Source organism: Scyliorhinus torazame, chromosome 11 (assembly GCF_047496885.1).
Source record: "Scyliorhinus torazame isolate Kashiwa2021f chromosome 11, sScyTor2.1, whole genome shotgun sequence".
Taxonomy (NCBI): Eukaryota; Metazoa; Chordata; class Chondrichthyes; order Carcharhiniformes; family Scyliorhinidae; genus Scyliorhinus; species Scyliorhinus torazame.
In genome coordinates, this window is record NC_092717.1 from 7,243,608 (window position 1) to 7,263,390 (window position 19,783).

General features: G+C 45.0%; 1 protein-coding gene across 5 annotated transcripts in view; it reads right to left on the bottom strand.

Moving 5' to 3' along the window:
- Positions 1-19,783, bottom strand: part of LOC140385081 (protein TOPAZ1-like) — a 78,131-nt gene that overhangs the window by 26,084 nt on the left and 32,264 nt on the right. For all 5 annotated transcript variants that reach the window (XM_072466887.1, XM_072466886.1, XM_072466888.1 and 2 more), the window contains exons 9-14: positions 16,693-16,806; positions 15,784-15,847; positions 14,099-14,250; positions 11,210-11,302; positions 10,975-11,090; positions 8,064-8,130 (exon numbers count right to left, since the gene is read on the bottom strand). In XM_072466887.1, coding sequence (XP_072322988.1) covers positions 8,064-8,130; positions 10,975-11,090; positions 11,210-11,302; positions 14,099-14,250; positions 15,784-15,847; positions 16,693-16,806 — 606 coding nt within the window. The remainder of the gene's footprint in view (positions 1-8,063; positions 8,131-10,974; positions 11,091-11,209; positions 11,303-14,098; positions 14,251-15,783; positions 15,848-16,692; positions 16,807-19,783) is intronic.

Genomic DNA, 19,783 nt, shown 5'->3' on the forward strand with positions numbered 1-19,783 from the left:
GTTATACGCGGGTGACCTATTGCTATACGTGTCGGACCCAGCGGGGGGGATGATAGAGGTTATGCGAATCTTGAGGCGGTTCGGGGAATTTTCGGGGTATAGGTTAAACATGGGGAAGAGTGAATTATATGTGATACATCCAGGGGACCAGAGTAGAGAGATAGAAGGCTTACCGCTAAGGAAAGTGGAAAGAAACTTCCGATACTTGTGGATTCAGATCGCTAGGAGCTGGGGAACCTTGTACAGACTTAATCTGACACGGCTGGTAGAACAAATGGAGGAGGACTTTAAGAGGTGGTACATGCAACCTTTATCGCTGGCGGGCAGGGTGCAAGCAATTAAGATGATGGTCCTCCCGAGGTTCATATTTGTATTTCAATGTCTCCCTATTTTAATCACCAGGACCTTTTTTAATAAAATAGATAGGAGCATTACGAGCTTTGTGTGGGCAGGGAAAGTTCCGAGAGTAAGGAGGGGGTTCCTTCAGCGCAGTAGGGACAGAGGAGGACTGGCACGACCGAACTTGGGAGATTATTATTGGGCCGCCAATATGGCAATGATACGTAGATGGATGATGGAGGGTGAGGGAGCGGCGTGGAAAAGGCTGGAGAGAAGGTCCTGTAAAGGGACAAGTCTAGAGGCGCTGGTGACGGCGCCGCTACCGTTCTCACCGAAAAAGTACACCACGAACCCGGTGGTGGCGGCAACACTGAACATATGGGGACAGTGGAGGCGACAGAGAGGGGTGCGGGGAGCCCTGGTGGGGTCCCCTATTAGGAACAACCATAGGTTCGCCCCAGGAAGAATGGATGGAGGATTTCAAAGCTGGTACCAGTTGGGAATTAGGAAGGTGGGAGATTTATTCATAGATGGAACTTTTGCGAGCTTGGGAGCACTGGAGGAAAAGTATAAGTTACCCCGGGGGAATTTCTTGAGATATATGCACGTGAGGGCGTTTACTAGACAACAGGTGAGGGAATTTCCGCGGCTCCCGACACAGGGGATACAGGACAGGGTGCTTTCAGGGGTGTGGGTCGGAGAGGGCAAGGTGTCAGAGATTTATAGAGAGATGAGGGAAGAGGGGGAGGAGTCGGTGGGCGAACTAAAAAGAAAGTGGGAAGAAGAATTAGGGGAGGAGATAGAGGAGGGTATGTGGGCTGATGCCCTAAGCAGGGTAAATTCCTCTTCCTCATGCGCCAGGCTTAGCCTGATTCAATTTAAGGTGCTACATAGAGCACACATAACGGGGGCAAGATTGAGCAGGTTCTTTGGAGTGGAGGACAAATGTGGGAGGTGTGGCGGAAGCCCGGCAAACCATGCACATATGTTTTGGGCGTGCCCGGCACTGGAAGGGTATTAGAAGGGAGTGACGGGAGTGATTTCGCAGGTGGTGAAGGCCCGGGTCAAACCAGGCTGGGGGTTAGCTCTATTTGGAGTTGCGGAAGAGCCGGGAGTGCAGGAGGCGAAAGAGGCCGATGTCGTGGCCTTTGCGTCCCTCGTAGCCCGGCGCAGGATCCTACTCATGTGGAAGGAGGCGAAACCCCCCGGACTGGAGGCCTGGGTAAACGATATGGCGGGGTTTATTAAACTGGAGCAGATAAAGTTTGCCCTGAGAGGATCGGCTCAAGGGTTCACCAGGCGGTGGCAGCCATTTCTCGACTACCTAGGGGAACGTTAGAGGGAAGACGGGTGACCAGCAGCAGCAACCCGGGGGGGGGCAGTTGAGTATAGGTCAATAGAGTATAAGGTTTTGTTACTTGTATATTACTACTATTATTATTATTGTTAAAAAGTTTAAAATTTTCTGTTTTGTTACTGTTATCGTTTCGCTTGTTTTGTAAGCGGGAAAAATGTTGCTCAGGGAAAAAAATTTCAATAAAATATATTTTTTTTAAAAAAAGCTCGACAACATCCAGGACAAGGCAGCCCGCTTGAATGGCACTCTAACCACAGATATTCACTCTCGCCATAACCGATGCTCAGTAGCTGCCGTGTGTACCATCTGAAAGATCCACTGCGGGAACAAACCAAGGCTCCTTAGGCAGCACTTTCCAAAGTCACAACCGCCAGCAACTAGGAGGACAAGGGCAGCAAATACCTGGGAAACCAACCACCACCTGGAAGGTCCACTCCAAAATCCCTCACCATCCTGACAGAAATATAACACCGTTCCTTCACTGTCGCTGGGTCAAAATCCTGGAATTCCATCCCTAACAGAACTGCGGGTCTAGCTACACCTCGGACTATAGCGGCTCAAGGCGGTGGCTCACCAGCTTAAGGGCAACTTGGGATGGACAACAAATGCTGGCCTAGCCAGCGACACTCGCATCCCCATAAATTAATTTTTTTAAACACCCATTTTCTCTCTTAATTCTTTCACTGCCCATTTTTACAGGTGGAAAACCTAGAAATCAAAGTTGAAACCACCGCAGCTAAAATAAATGTTTCCAGGTGAACTCAAAAATGAAAGTGATTGCAAACACAATGAGGAAGACTTCCCAAAACAGCACAGCAGGAGGTCACCAACCCACAGCTAGAGAGCAATAGAGGAAAAGGAGGAGACGGTGAGTATCCATGAAAGTAGCAGGATTTCAATAAGATGATAACCTCAGTACTACTCATCAATGCTAGGTTTTTAATATGGCTGCTCTGATAATGGTTGTAATGGTGAATACACAGACATGGTATGGGATGGGAAGGGTTTAGATTCCTGGAGCACTGGTATGAAATTAGAAACAGTGCAGGAAATTCCCACGGGGTAGATAGATGAACAATGCTCGGTACCCGCCATACAGACAAACAGTAACTCCACTGTAAGTGGTCGAAAGGAGAGATCGGAGTGAAGGTTTGTAATAATGGAAAATCCAATAGTCCGAGGAGCAGACAGTCAATTGTGCAATGTGTAAAAAGGTGTCCCAAATGGGTAAGGAAATCCTTGAAAAGGGAGAAGAATCAGCCACAAAACACGGCTCGCAAATGAAGCGGTGACCAGAGAAAAGTAGGATACAGTTTCTGCAAAAACCTCAAGTTAGAGGAACGATTAAGGAGGAAGATGTCAGCAATATTCGAAGGATCTCTAGCTGACTCATCACTAGCCCAGGCAAGAACAGCCAATTTTGGGAGGTAAATACACGGTCGCGTATATGGGGAAGGGCTTAGATTCCCGAAGCCGTGATGAGCTGTACCAATATAACTGCCTGCACTTGAATAGAACTGGAACCTTTATCCTTATGGAGAGATTATTTCGAGCTGTGAGGGAAGAAGTAAACTAAAATGGCACATGCAAGCAATAACAGTAGACTGAAAAGGGAAAGTAAAATTTAGACCTAGAAAATAAAAAAGGAATAGGATGATTGGAATAGATTAAACTGCACAATACGAGAAAGAAATCAGGAAAGGGAGATAAAAGAAAATTGCAAAGTTGGGTAAATCTAAACAGGAGGCAAAGAGCGCGAGATTGGACTTAGTTCATGTGGAGGAAATCATTAACATAGATTTGATAGGTGAAGTGATCAGAGCATTGCAACATCCTGCAATCGGTTATGTAACATCACATCCTCAGACTTAATGTGAGCAACACTAGTGGATACTTGCTGGCATAAGTATAACAATTATTTATCTCCCATTTTAAATTCTATTGAGATGCACCGTGATGTCACTAGAGCCCATGTCAGAATTACGGATGTCCCCTGTTCCAAGCTTACTCTCCTAACAACCTCGGCCAGGATGTGCTGACATTCCCTCAAACAGAATTTGGAATCAGAATAGAAAAGCTCCACTGCTTTGGAGATCTGCCTGGTTGACTGATTCTACACAAGGACATTTTTGTTCATGTGACTGCCCTTTAAGAGTTTGTTTAAGACCTGCTTGCCTTACTAGCTTTAAGCCTCACTTTCGAATGGTTAGTGGGAAACAACTTATTGCAGGCACATTTCTAAGACAGAAACAAGTATTAAAGATTATTTCTCCAAAAACTCAAAAGATGCATTAAAGATGCAAGCGAGACTCCAGGATGGTATGTTGCCTCCCTGGTGCAAGGGTCAAGGATGTCTCGGAGCGGCTGCAGGAATAGCCAGCTGTCGTGGTGCACATAGGCACCAACGATATAGGTAAAAAACGGGACGAGGTCCTACAAGCTGAATTCAGGGAGTTAGGAGTTAAACTAAAAAGTAGGACCCCAAAGGTAGTAATCTCAGGATTGCTACCAGTGCCACGAGCTAGTCAGAGTAGGAATGTCAGGATAGATAGGATGAATGCGTGGCTCGAGAGATGGTGCAAGAGGGGGGATTCAAATTCCTGGGGCATTGGAACCGGTTCTGGGAGAGGTGGGACCAGTACAAACCGGACGGTCTGCACCTAGGCAGGACTGGAACCAATGTCCTTGGTGGGGGGGGGGGGGATTGCTAGAGCTGTTGCGGAGGGTTTAAATTAATGTGGCAGGGGGATGGGAACCGATGCAGGAAGTTGGAAGGTAGTAAAACAGGGACAGAAACAAAAGGCAGTAAGGGGGAAAAGTGTAAGGCAGAGAAGCCATAGTCAAAAATCAAAAAGGGCGACAGTACAAGGTACAGTGACTGAGGGGAGCTCAGTGAATAGGCCCAGTAATACTGAAAGGAATAAGACGGGAAGTAAAAACATTATGGTAAGCGACGCGGCAGGTTGTTACATGAAGATATGGGTTCAACAACAAGGAAAATTAGGAGAAAAGTTAAGAGGAAATATAACTTAGGAGGGGTTACTGGTCGAGGTGTTAAGATTCAAAACAGGGGTAAAAAAAGCCAACATAAGTGTACTTTACCTGAATGCTCATAGTATTCGGAATAAGGTAAATGAGTTGATGGCGCAAATCATCGTGAATGACTATGATTTAGTGGCCATTACTGAAACATGGTTAAAGGATGGTCACGACTGGGAGTTAAATATCTGAGGGTATCAAACTATTCGGAAGGACAGAGTGGATGATAAGGGAGGTGGTGTAGCTCTGTTATTTAAGGATGACATCCGGGCAATAGTAAGGGATGACATCGGTGCTATGGAGGATAAGGTTGAATCCATTTGGGTGGAAATCAGGAATAGTAAGGCGAAAAAGTCACTGATAGGAGTAGTCTATAGGCCACCAAATAGTAACATTATGGTGGGGCAGGCAATAAACAAAGAAATAACGGATGCATGTAGAAATGGTACAGCAGTTATCATGGGGGATTTTAATCTACATGTCGATTAGTTTAACCAGGTCGGTCAAGGCAGCCTTGAGGAGGAGTTTATAGAATGTATCCACGATAGTTTCCTAAAACAGTATGTAATGGAGCCTACGAGGGAACAAGCGGTCCTCGATCTGGTCCTATGTAATGAGACAGGATTGATTCATGATCTCATAGTTAGGGATCCTCTCGGAAGGAGCGATCACAATATGGTGGAATTTAAAATACAGATGGAGGGTGAGAAGATAAAATCAAACACTAGAGTTTTGTGCTTAAACAACGGGGATTACAATGGGATGAGAGAAGAACTAGCTACGGTAGATTGGGAACAAAGACTCTATGGTGAAACAGTTGAGGAACAGTGGAGAACCTTCCAAGCGATTTTTCACAGAGCTCAGCAAAGGTTTATACCAACAAAAAGGAAGGACGGTAGAAAGAGGAAAATTCGACCATGGATATCTAAGGAAATAGGGGAGAGTATCAAATTGAAGGAAAAAGCATACAAAGTGGCAAAGATTAGTGGGAGACTAGAGGACTGGGAAATCTTTAGGGGGCAACAGAAAGTTACTAAAAAAGCTATAAAGAAGAGTAAGATTGATTATGAGAGTAAACTTGCTCAGAATATAAAAACAGATAGTAAAAGTTTCTACAAATATATATAAAACAAAAAAGAGTGGGTAAGGTAAATATTGGTCCTTTAGAGGATCAGAAGGGAGATATAATAATGGGAGATGAGGAAATGGCTGAGGAACTGAACAGGTTTTTTGGGTCGGTCTTCACAGTGGACGACACAAATAACATGGCAGTGACTGATAGAAATGAGGCTGTGACAGGTGAGGACCTTGAGAGGATTGTTATCACTAAGGAGGTAGTGATGGGCAAGCTAATGGGGCTAAAGATAGACAAGTCTCCTGGCCCCGATGGAATGCATCCCAGAGTGCTAAAAGAGATGGCTAGGGAAATTGCAAATGCACTAGTGATAATTTACCAAAATTCACGAGACTCTGGGGTGGTCCCGGCTGATTGGAAATTAGCAAACGTGACACCACTGTTTAAAAAAGGAGGTAGGCAGAAAGCGGGTAATTATAGGCCAGTGAGCTTAACTTCGGTAGTAGGGAAGATGCTGGAATCTATCATCAAGGAAGAAATAGTGAAGCATCTGGATGGAAATTGTCCCATTGGGCAGACGCAGCATGGGTTCATAAAGGGCAGGTCGTGCCTAAATAATTTAGTGGAATTTTTTGAGGACATTATCAGTGCGGTCGATAACGGGGAGCCAATAGATGTGGTATATCTGGATTTCCAGAAAGCCTTTGACAAGGTGCCACACAAAAAGTTGCTGCATAAGATAAAGATGCATGGCATTAAGGGGAAAGTAGTAGCATGGATAGAGGATTGGTTAATTAATAGAAAGCAAAGAGTGGGGATTAATGGGTGTTCCTCTGGTTGGCCCACAATTGTTCACAATTTACATAGATGATTTGGAGTTGGGGGCCAAGGGCAATGTGTCCAAGTTTGCAGACGACACTGAGATGAGTGGTAAAGCAAAAAGTGCAGAGGATACTGGAAGTCTGTAGAGGGATTTGGATAGGCTAAGTGAATGGGCTAGGGTCTGGCAGATGGAATACAATGTTGACAAATGTGAAGTTATCCATTTTGGTAGGAATAACAGCAAAAGGGATTATTATTTAAATGATAAAATATTAAAACATGCTGCTGTGCAGAGAGACCTGGGTATGCTAGTGCATGAGTCGCAAAAAGTTGGTTTACAGGTGCAACAGGTGATTAAGAAGACAAATGGAATTTTGTCCTTCATTGCTAGAGGGATGGAGTTTAAGACTAGGGAGGTTCTGCTGCAATTGTATAAGGTGTTAGTGAGGCCACACCTGGAGTATTGTGTTCAGTTTTGGTCTCCTTACTTGAGAAAAGACGTACTGGCACTGAAGGGTGTGCAGAGGAGATTCACTAGGGTAATCCCAGAGCTGAAGGGGTTGGATTACGAGGAGAGGTTGAGTAGATTGGGACTATACTCGTTGGAATTTAGAAGGATGTGGGGGGATCTTATAGAAACATATAAAATTATGAAGGGAATAGATAGGATAGATGCGGGCAGGTTGTTTCCACTGGCAGGTGAAAGCAGAACTAGGGGGCATACCCTCAAAATAAGGGGAAGTAGATTTAGGACTGAGTTTAGGAGGAACTTGTTCACCCAAAGGGTTGTGAATCTATGGAATTCCTTGCCCAGTGAAGCAGTAGAGGCTCCTTCATTAAATGTTTTTAAGATAAAGATAGATAGTTTTTTGAAGAATAAGGGGATTAAAGGTTATGGTGTTCGGGCCGGAAAGTGGAGCTGAGTCCACAAAAAATCAGCCATGATCTCATTGAATGGCGGAGCACGCTCGAGGGGCCAGATGGCCTACTCCTGCCCCTAGTTCTTATGTTCTTATGAATGGCCGCCAAGTTGGTTCCAAGCTAGGGTTGCCAACTCTCGGGGGACATACACTTGGGAGAGTTCATCACATGACCTCTCATCTCAGACTCCCTCACACAGCCAAATAGCCTTTTTGCTTCCCTTATCTCACCCAAAATTTTGTAAAAAGAAATGGAAGTTATATCAGTGTCCCGATGATTGCTCTCCATGGTTTCTGCTCACATCAATTACATGGATATTCACCGTTAACTCCACCAGCTCAATCCTGGAGTTGGTAACACTGGTTTCCAGCTGAAGGGTCTATTTATATCGGAATTTTCTGATGGAAACCTTTATATCCACAAGCCCAAAACACTTGCCCAGAATATTTGAATAAATAGCAGCAGATTCAAGAACACTTTGATTTAAAAACAGAAAAAAAATCTAGACACCTCTATTTCAGCTATTGCAAAATTGAAGTCAAACAGCTCTTCTGCTTCTGCTTGATGAGAAAGTAACCTGGAAGAGAAAAAAAACAACTTTCAAAAGGGAATTGGATATATACTTAAAGCGTAATATTAGTGTTATGGAAATGAGCAGGGGGGAGTGGGACTAATTGGATAGCTCTTTCAAAAGAGTCAGTTCAGGCAGCATTGCTGAATAGCCTCCTTCTGTACTATAATATTCTACGGAGGTCTGCAATGTTTTAAGTCAGAACAGTTTTGAAAGTCACTGGCAAATCTTGTGTTGCCGCTCACAGTGAACCGGAGATGCTAGCAAGGCCACTGTGGTGTTTGTAACAAATTTCCCCAAGACAGTATTTTGATCGATCCTGGAAAATAGCATTTCCTTATCACAGATAGATAAATACATTTATATTGATACATCTGTCCCTCCCCAACCTTCTCAGGATGTGACATGGACAGCAACAAATAAAAATACATTTATCTCTCCTCTCCACTTCACAGAACAGAAGGTGGCCATTCGGCTCATTGCGGCTGCACCAGCTTTCTGAATGAGTAATTCATATAGTACCATTCATTCACATTCCGGAGTTGGGTTTATGTCAAATATTAAATTTCAATTTTTTTCTGCTGGACTCGCGTATGGCGTTTTTTTTCTAAAGAAAAAGGCAGTTTCAACTGTTCAAAGGCACAGTCGTAAAATGGCTGCCAGAGGTCACCTGACATGTCTGCAACTGCAAGTTGGTCAAGTATCTGGACGTTTCTAATGTGGATTGTAGTTAAGGCGTGGGTGAGCAATCTTCCTGTTGAATTTCACACCTGCCGACTTTATGATTACTTAACACACCTGCGAAGGATTAGTCAACTCTCGCCATTCACGGGGCACCCTTCACATGAATTCTTGCAAAGTGTGAAATCGCGAATGGCGAACCTGCGCATGCTCAGAGTTGGCAGATCCGCAGTGTGCGTTTTCTGCATAGGAAAGGTGAGAGATTTACATTCTAAGTCACAGATTGAATGAGTTTTGGGGCCACAAACCGGGATTACATGTGCAACTACATTCGCATGAATAAACAAATTCAGGATAAGAGGGGGTCATAAACGACAGGAGTTGACTGTACTTCAAAGATGGAAGGAAACTTAAAATGGCTTCCATCATTTGCATCACTACAATAGCTACATCTCTTCTGTCAGACTGATGACAATGACCACCTTAGAGATGTTCATATATATATTTCCTCATTCATTACATGGGAAAATGGGTCATTCAGAAGTGATGGTTTAGACATTAAAATATTAATCCCCTGGGCCATAACACAATAACCAAGATGTGTCCAGGCATAAGCTAATCAATTTACCTTCTGTGAAATACTCATTACAGAATGGAATGAGGGGGTCATATGATCAGGATCACCATTTTGTAATGTCTGTGAGAAAACATTACTTGCTCTGGAGCAGTCTAAAAAGTAACATCGGAGCTCTCTCCCCCTGCCCCCCGGCACTACAGCTTTAAAAACTGCCTCAGCCATGAATATCGTAAAAGGTCAGTGCACCTTGTTTGCCCTTTCTTGCTTAACATTTGGCCAAAGAGTCATCTCCTCTACTTTGTAATTTGTATTTCTGAGCGCTTGTGTGTGTTGTGAAATCGGGATGTGGGTTTATCTTTAAAATATTTTAATATCTTTACCTAGGGGGTTTTTAAGCACAAAAACCAAACCCTTACTTGTTTAAACTCACAAAAGCCAGGCTGAGTGCTCTGCCATCGACACGCAAACAATCAAGTCCATACATTGAATTGGCACATTCACCCTTATAAATTGCAACAAAAAAAAACCCTGTTACAGAGGAGGAAATCCTTGCACACATTCTCAGCTGGCCATAACATCAGACTTGTCCCCTTAACCCGGCACATTATTCCTTTTCAGAAAAGTGTAATCCCCTTTTGAATGCCTTATTGAACCTGCCTCTACCACTCTCAGGTAGTACATTCCACACCTTAACTAATCGCTGCATGAAAAAGCTTTTCCTCTTGTTGCTTTTGCTTCCTTTACCAATTACTTTAAATCTGTGGCCTCTCCCGATCTCACTCCTTTCACGAATAGGAACAGTTTCCCCCCATCTACTCAGTCCAAGCCCTGCATGGTTTGTAATACCTCTATCAAACCTCTTCTCAAGGAAAACAGTGTTAACTTCTCCAATCTATCCTCATGACTAAAGTTCCTCATACCAGAAATAATTTTTGCGCTTCTTTTCAGCACTCCTCCACATCCTTCCTATAGTGTGGTGCACGGACCTGGATACAATCCTCCAGCTGACGTTGAACTAGTTATACAAGTTCAACATAACCTCCATGCTCTTGTATTCAATGCCCCTATTAATAAGGCCTAGGATACTGTAGGGTTTAACCATGCTCTCAACCTGTTCTGCCACTGTCAATGTCTTTTGCATATATACACCCAGGACCCTCTCGTCCTGCACCCCCTTTAGAATTGAAATAGAAATTCAAATGAGCCATTTATTTTCCATGAACCAATGGTACATACCTAGTAATCCTTCAAAATTTAGGCAGCATGGTGGCGCAGTGGCTAGCACTGCAGTCCCAGGTTCGATCCCGGCCCCGGGTCACTGTCCATGTGGAGTTTGCACATTCTCCCCGTGTTTGCGTGGGTTTTGTCCCCACAACACAAAGCAAGGTAGGTGGATTGAACACGCTAAATTGCCCCTTAATTGGAAACATTGAATTGGGTACTCTAAATTTATTTTTAAAAAGTAATCCTTCAAAATTTCCAAACAAAACCCCCATGTACCAATCCTGCCATCATACATGTCACTTAAAAACACTAGGCTTGCAACTTTAACTGTACAAGCTAACAGAAGAACAAAATGGGCAGCTGCTTACCTGGGTTTAAGTGCCATGATGAAATGTATTTCTTGTTGAGAGACCGGCAGTTGATTCAGCAGATGTATCACGTAGTTAAACTGATCCAACTGGAACTTAAGTCCCACTTCTGCAAGCTGGAAAAGTTCACAAATTACTCCTATACAAAACGTCTTAAATACATTTAAATTTTAGCACATAAATGGGAGCAAATCCTGCAATTTATCATGTATAAAATACCAGCAGTTAACCCTACCTTACAGGTTATCTCTATAAGATTGGGAATCATGGCCTTCAAGTCGGTGGATGCCACAAGGTCAAATACATTCAGTAAAATGTCGCCTTCTGGCTGGAAGAGGAAATATTTTTCATACATTTAGTGGCATTCTGTTAACTGCATATTTCGATATAAAAGGATGAGGGACAGTTATCTGCCGCGATGCGAGAATCTGGGATTGTTCCCTTTAGAAAAGAGGTTTAAAGGAGAGTTTTGATGAGGTGTTCAAAACTATGAAGGTTCTTGATAAAAGTAAGTAACAAGAAACTCTCAGATAGAACCTTCCATAAACATTTGGCTGGTCGTTTTTCTGACTTTCGAATCATTAGTCTCCACTGACCATCGCATTCTAATTCTTTCCAGTCTTCAATTCTCTCTCAACACATCTTCAGCTCTTTCCCTCTGCATCCGGTGTACTTTATCCAGCCAGCTGCAGTCACCTGACTCTCTAATTCTCTCTTGCTATACTCTGTACATCTCCCAGCCATGCATACAAGGGGGTACAGGAAAATACGACGGGATTAGAAGGTGGAATATCAGAGAACTGAAAATGCATGCAGCTTTTAAAAGGAAACAATTTGCCAACCAAACATCTAGCGTCCAATTATCCAGAAAGTGGGATAGTGAGCGGGAATTGCCGGGAGCTTCCCAGTGATCAGCCCAGCGAGGCCGGTAACGCTATTCAATGTTAATTGGACCACTTAAAGAGGCCTCACAGGCTTCTCGCCGCAAATTAAGGCTCACCAGCTGATTCGCCGAGAGCGCGCTCACCAGCCCCCCCACTAACAAGGTCGAGCAGCACTTAAGCAGCGCTTGCTCAGCCAACCCCAGCCAGCTCGCAACGATGGCAACGAGGAGACCAGCCCCAAGATTCGGGGACATTGACCTGGGGAGCTGCGAGACGCAGGAGGGATGTTCTGTTCCCCCGAGGGTCCTGGAGTCAGCCCTAGGGCAGCCAGTGCTGCCTGGGATGAGGTGGCGATGGCTGTGAGCGGCGGTAGTGTGACCAGGAGGAATCCTCACCATCTTCGAGGAGCATGCCGAGGACAGGGCAGTCACCAACGCGGAGGCTGGCGGATGCCACAGAGGCGAGGAACCACCGGGAGGACCTGACAAACGTGAGCTGCCTTACTGACTGATCTATCCCTCCTAATGACCACATATTCATTCTCCCACAGGTCCTCCAGCCAACAGCGCCAGCCTCTCAGAAGAACTCCGAGGATGCCATCATAATAGTTGCGGCACAGCTGTCATCCCCACTCTCCACCAGCACAGATACACACACCTCAGTGGAAATGTTAGTGGTCAGGCTTCTGGGGCACAATGTGGTGAGCACCATACTGTTAATGTACAACAGGTGGCTGCAAGAACTCCTAGGCAAGACAGCAGTCGGAGGGTTGCTCGATCCCATGATCCAGCTGAGTCCCTGATGCTGAACCTGTGGAACAGGATTACCCGAAGCTGTTGGAGACATTAGGAAGCGCCCAGGACATTCAGAGAGAAACATCAACGAAACCCCAGCAGAATCATAGCCACTTGGAGGATTCCCAGAGGCTACGGGCACAGGAGATGTCGCTGGCAATGCCTGACACTGCGGTCAACACTGCTAGGTTGGCGACCGCAGTGGGGAGTTTGGTGCATGACGTTGGCACCATGATTGAAGGTGTCCAAGGTTTCGCGCAGTCGGTGATGGCCATGGCTGAGGATCTCAGCAGAATGTCCGACTCTCTGGGGATGTGACCCAGTTCCAGGTTGAACTTGATGAGGGTCTCCAGGACATGTCCCGCTCTCAGATAGGCATAGCCATGGTGCTGCGGAGCTTGTCCCAGTTGCAGGTGGGCATTGCCGAGGCCCTGCAGAGCACGTTCCAGTCACTGAGGAGTATCGCTGAGGGCGCGACACAATGGTGCAAACCATGGGGAACCACCAGGGCCAGCAGAACCAGATGATGCAGGGGTAGCCATGCTCGAACCCAGCTGCCCATCCGTCCCAAGGTGAACCCCAGGGCCCTACGGGCACCGAGCAGGAGGGGGGGGGTCGCTGGGTGCCATCCCGGACCTGTCCCATGGAGTGGCGACAGTGGCCACCAGCTCCCCCAGGTTCCACCCCTCTGCTGAGGCCGCGACACGCAGCCAGTACTAATTGGTGCCAGTGTGACCACTTTCTGGCGAGGCCGCTGAATGACGGGAGGCCGTTGAACACGGGGTGGGTCTCGTTAATTGTATGGAAATGGGGCTTACGTGTGATAATTGGTTTCTCGCCACACTACACCAAGATCCCAATTTCGCCTATGGGAGTGGGCCGGTTGCATTGCAAACTGTTTGCCGCCTGCCGCAATTCTCGTTTACGGTCTCTCCCGCTATTCATCGATCTCGTTTCACTTGAGCGAGAGCGTAACAAGGCCGTTGAATCATGCCCCTAATATCAAAGTAGGGCAATACTGGCAGCGCAAACCTGTTTACCCAGACTTCTGTTCCGTGACACTTTGGCAACTTAGAAGAAATCTTTTAAGGAGAAAAAAAACAGGCTTGCAGAGTATCAAAACGTTTCACGAGAAAGTGTCTAATGTTTTGTTGGAAAGTTTCTTACACAAGTGTTGCCATTCAAAATTCAGAGTAAATCTGGGATGAGTTGCCACATCAATAAAAGAGTAACTCGGCAACTATTACAGTAACAGTTTAAGGGTTATCATATTTGAAACTAACAGCTACCAACTGATTTGAGTTGTATCAATGTATGGGGAGGAGGGACCAACTCCTGTTCATTGAAACAGTCATCTCTTTGATTCTGGGTGTTTTGTACATTTTCTATTGCCAAGAGGTAGGATAATAAACTTTAGTCTTGATTAGTAACAAAACAAGTACTCACCAACACCTTCATGATTACAGCCATATTGAGCAGTTCAAAAACCTCTTGCAACATGCGCAAGTTCAAGAGTGAGAAAAGTAGTCTGTTCAACACTTGGGAACTACAGTAGATGCCAGGTGGAAAGTTTCTGTAGTAACTTCTAAATGTTTTTACTGGGGAGGAAAAGTATACACTGAGTCACCATCAGCAAGTTTGAGAAACTTACTCTGATATCACTAATGTTTCTATGCTCACAGCCACTCCAGTACACTCAACTGATGAGGCAAAACTTTCGGCCTCACCTGCTTGATGAAGCACCAGGAGCCGCAAATCACGAAATGACCCTTCCTCAGCTTCCTGGTCAAACTAGGGAACTCAAGTAACATTGGTCAGCACTAAGGTTTGAATCCTGACATACCTGATCAGGAAAGACTGCTCTGGTGCCGTTACCATGGCAAGTTTTATCAACCTACGCTCACGCTGGAGTGGCTGGAAGCACTCACCCAGCAGTAACATTTCAGCTGGTTGATGCGCTTCCCTCAAGTGTTAATTCTGGAACCACTCCTTATTTGCCCCACTCTAGTAGTTTCAGGCCGAGATGGCCATAGTGCAGGCATTTCACATCGCACCCATTTTATCTTTTCAACATTCATCATTGACATCTCAGTCAAATATCATGACCGAAATAGTCACTCAGTTTGACACCAATTTATTTCTCATTTATAAAACTCATTGGTGATTCACTTAATTTACTCATCTGTCATATGACGGGAACAAGGCTGAGCAGGTTTTTCGGGGTGGAGGACAGGTGTGGGAGTTGCTCGGGAAGCTCGGCGAACCACACACACATGTTCTGGTCGTGTCCGGCACTGCAGGAGTTCTGGGGGGGCGTGGCAAGGGTAATTTCAAAGGTGGTGAAGGTCCGGGTCAAGCCAGGCTGGGGGTTAGCTATATTTGGGGTTGCGGAAGAGCCGGGAGTGCAGGAGGCGAAAGAGGCCGATATTTTGGCCTTTGCGTCCCTAGTAGCCCAGCGTAGGATTCTACTCATGTGGAAGGAAGCGAAACCCCCAGGCGTGGAGGCCTGGATAAACGACATGGCAGGGTTCATAAGATTGGAACGAATAAAATTTGCGTTGAGAGGATCGGCTCAGGGGTTCTCCATGCGGTGGCAACCGTTCCTTGACTATCTCAGGGAACGATAATGAAAAGATAGAAATGACAGCAGCAGCAATCCAGGGGGGAGGGGGGGGAGCACTATTTTGTGTTTTTGCTATTTGTTTTTTCTTTTTTCTTTTTTTTTTTTTTTTAGTTGTTGTTGTTAGTTCACTATATTCTTTAAATAATGTTATTTACCAGTTAATGTATAATCCCTTGTTGAGTTGTAAAAACGGAAACATTTTTGTTTGAAAAATTTAAATAAAATATATATATTTTTTAAAATGTACTCATCTGTTGGGCGGCACAGTAATTAGCACTGCCGCCTCAGAGCCAAGGACCCGGGTTCGAAACCACGGACTGGTGGTTTCATGGTCACCATTACTGTTTCTAGCTTTATTTAATGATCTGAATTTAAAAGCTTCAGCTAGTGCAGTATCATAACCATTGTTGCAAAAGTATTAATTTGGGCAATGCACGTAATGCTACAGTTAAAAACTAATGAGGAATAAAGTATCACAGAAAATGGCATCTTGTAAGCCTGCCCCTACCTGCACGTATTAACAGTTGCAGTTTACCAGTATCCAAAAACTTCTGAACAATTTCCATACAGAACTGGAAAAAGGTAAAAGGAACAGACAATAGAACGTTTCAGTGGATCATCCTGAAATCATAATCAACTCTAAAAGAATAATACTTATACATGCAAACATATTGCAGTTTAAATTTTTTTTAAACATGGGTAAAAGATTCATCAATCACATTGTGTTATTCTTTCCTCAATGCTGCAAATTAGTGAACATTTTCAAAATAAGTAAATACTAAAACGGTGCGGCAGATAAGAGTGTAGAACCCTGTAAGACACAATGATCAATGATTTGTCTTAGAATGCAAGACAAAAGTACAACAGCTCAGCAAGTATATACGGCACAGTAGCAGTGATTATCACTGCTGCTTCACAGCGCCAAGGACCCAGGTTCAATTCTTGGCTTGGGTCACTATCTGTGCGGAGTCTGCACGGGTTTTCTCCGGTTTCCTCCCACAAGTCCCAAAAACGTGCCATTAGGCAAATTGGACATTCTGAATTCTCCCTCTGCGTACCCTAACAGGCACTGGAATGTGGCGACTAGGGGATTTTCACAGTAACTTCATTGCAGTGTTAATGTAAGCCGACTTGTGACACTAATAAAGATTTTTTTAAAAATAAATTTAGAGTACCGAGTTATTTATTTTCCCAATTAAGGGGCAATTTAGCGTGGCCAATCCGCCTACTCTGCACATCTTTGATTTTGTGGGGGGCGAAACCCGCGCAGACACGGGGAGAATGTGCAAACTCACTCGGACAGTTACCAGGGGCCGGATTGAACCCGGGTACTCAGCGCATTGAGGCAGCAGTGTTAACCACTGCGCTCAGCAAATATATTAAAATAATCAATGGTACCAAGAAGTAATGCATTTACTTTTTCATCTCCTTTTTTAACTTCATGTCCAAACCTGCACTTTTTTTTCTTGCAGCCTTTAACTGTGGTGAAATAAAATCGACAGTAACCAGGTAGTAGCGCAGTCAGCTCCAGCTGGAAGAAATGACAAAACAATTGAATTTCTAAATAGAGTTTCACATTGAAGCAGAGTTTCTCAAACTGGGGTCCGGGGCGGAAAAGATTTAGGTTTGTCATGTACAGTGAAAAGTATTGTTCTGCGTACAATCCAGGCAGATCGTTCATACATGAAAAATATAGGACATACGATAAACACACGATGTAAATACATAGACACAGACATCGGCTGAAGCATACGCAGTGTAGTGCTACTGCACAAGAGAGACAAAATTACGCTTTTCAGGAGGTCTGCAAAATAATGCGTAAATGCAAGCCAAGAGGCAGCAGCTAAAGTGCAACCACCACACGTGGAGCCGCCACACATGCAGCATAGTGTGGGCTGGCCACCTCACCTACGAGGAGATGGGGCAGCACAGTAGTTAGCACAGTTGCTTCACAGCTCCAGAGTCCCAGGTTCAATTCACGGCTTGGGTCACTGTCTGTGCGGAGTCTGCACGTTCTCCCCATGTCTGCGTGGGTTTCCTCCGGGTGCTCCGGTTTCCTCCCACAGTCCAAATATGTGCAGGTAGGTGGATTGGCCATGCTAAATTGCCCTTAGTGTCCAAAAAAAGGTTAGGTGGGGTGACAGGGTTATGGGGATAGGGAGGAGGTTTGGGTCTAAGTGGGGTGCTCTTTCCAAGGACCGGTGCAGACTCGATGGGCCGAATGGCCTCCTTCTGCACTGTAAATTCTATGATTCTATGACACTGCAAGCGGCACAAAAAGCATTACTAACACACGATGTGCAGCATTTACACATTGTTAAATTTTGCACAGCATTATCATTTAAAGGGGACAGGAGTAGAGGAGGAGAGAACCAAAAGCATTTGGAGGAGCACTGCCTTCGAGAAAGCAACATTCATGCTCAAACTGGCCAAATCATTATTAAACATCAGAAAAAAAGCTCCAAGCATTGGGTCTCCACCCCCCAAAAAATTGGTACAAAATCTACATTGGTCAAAATTCAAATGCTATCTGAATCACGGGAAATTATGGTGGTTTTTTCATCTTGTGTTCTAATCCCTCCATGCCCTGCCTCTGTAACCTCCTCCCTCCCGCAGAGTTCTCCGTGTTCCCCCAATTCGCAGCATCCACCAGAATTGCCTTCAGCTGCCTCGGACCCAAGCTCTGGAATTCCCCCCTTAAACCTCTGTACCTCTCTCCTCCTTTAAAATGCTCAAGACTATCAGTCTTTGGTGAAGCATTTGGCCGTCTGTTCTAACATCTCTCGTGGCTCGGTGTTAAATTCTGTTTGATAGCACTTCCATGCAATGCAGTAAAACATCTCAAGGCATTTAAGGTGGGATAGAAATGTAAATTTGAGGGACTGTTACAGGACAAGGAAATCCACTTACGTTACTAGACATAGGAGCAGAATTAGGCCACTCAGCCCATCGAGACTGCTCCACCATGGCTGATATTTTTATCATCCCCATTCTCCTGCCTTCTCGCCATAACCCCTGATCCCCTTATTAAGCAAGAACCCATCTATCTTGGTCTTAAAGACACAGCCTTCTGCGGCAAAGAGTTCCACAGATTCACCACCCTCTGGCTGAAGAAATTCCTCATCTCTGTTTTAAGGATTGTCCCTTGTGGTAGTATGCATTAGGGGTCATGTGGGACTGTGAAGCCATGATGTCATTGGCTGACAGATCCCGGGTCCTGGTTGGACGTTGACCTCTAGCTCCGCCCTGAAGGCGGAGTATAAGTACCTGGAGTCCTCCCCCACAGGCAGTCTACTACTGAACTGCGGGGGAAACAGTCACGCTTAATAAAGCCTCATCGACTTCACTCTATTCGTCTCTCGGGGTCTTTGTGCGCTACAACCCTTTAGTCCAAGGTTATGTCCACTGGTTCTACTTTTTTCTACAAGTGGAAACATCCTCTCTACGTCCACTCTATCCAGGCCTCAGTATCCTGTAAGTTTCAATCAGATCCCCCCTCATCCTTCCAAATTCCAACGAGTACAGACCCAGAGTCCTCAACCGTTCCTCATACGGCAAGCTGTTCATTCCAGGGATCATTCTTGTGAACCTCCTCTGGACCCTTTCCAAGGCCAGCACATCCTTCCTTAGATACGGGCCCAAAGCTGCTCACAATACTCCAAATGGGGTCTGACCAGAGCCTTATACAGCCTCAGAGGTACATCCCTGCTCTTGTATTCTAGCCCTCTCGACATGAATGCTAACATTGCATTTGCCTTCCTAACTACAGACCAAACCTGCACATTAACCTTGAGAATCTTGAACAAGGACTGCCAAGTCCCTTTGTGCTTCTGATTTTCTAAGCATTTCCCCATTTAGAAAATAGACTATGCTTCCATTCCTCCTTCCAATGTGCATAACCTCACTTTTCCACATTGTCTTCCATTTGCTACTTCTTTGCCGACTCACCAAGCCTGTCCAAGACCTTCTGCAGCCCCCCCGCTTCCTCAATACTACCTGTCCCACTACAGATCTTTATATCATCTGCAAACTTAGCAATAGTGCCTTCAGTTCCTCCTTGCAGATCATTAATGTATATTGTGAAAAGGTATGGTCCCAGTACCGACCCCTGAGGCATACCACTGGTCACCGGCTGCCATCCTGAAAAAGACCTCTTTATCCCCACTCTGTCTTCTGCCAGTCAGCCAATCCTCTGTCCGTGCCAGGATCTTACCCTTAAACACCACAGGCTCTTAACTTATTTAACAATGCTTTTTCTTCATTCCACTAATGACCACAGTAAACAAAAAAATATTGCAAAAGTGCTTTGGATAAAAAATATTTTCCATCTAATTACCGTTGCACATAGATAGCAGCCCTGGAGAAGTGCAGAGCCATGCTCCCTTTAATGTCATGCTGGATGACTTGAAAAATTCACTGACAAAATGCAGAAGCAAAAAAGTTTTGCCACACTTTGAAGGGAGGGAAGCAATGCAATGTTACAAAAATAATTCTTACCACCTAGGACA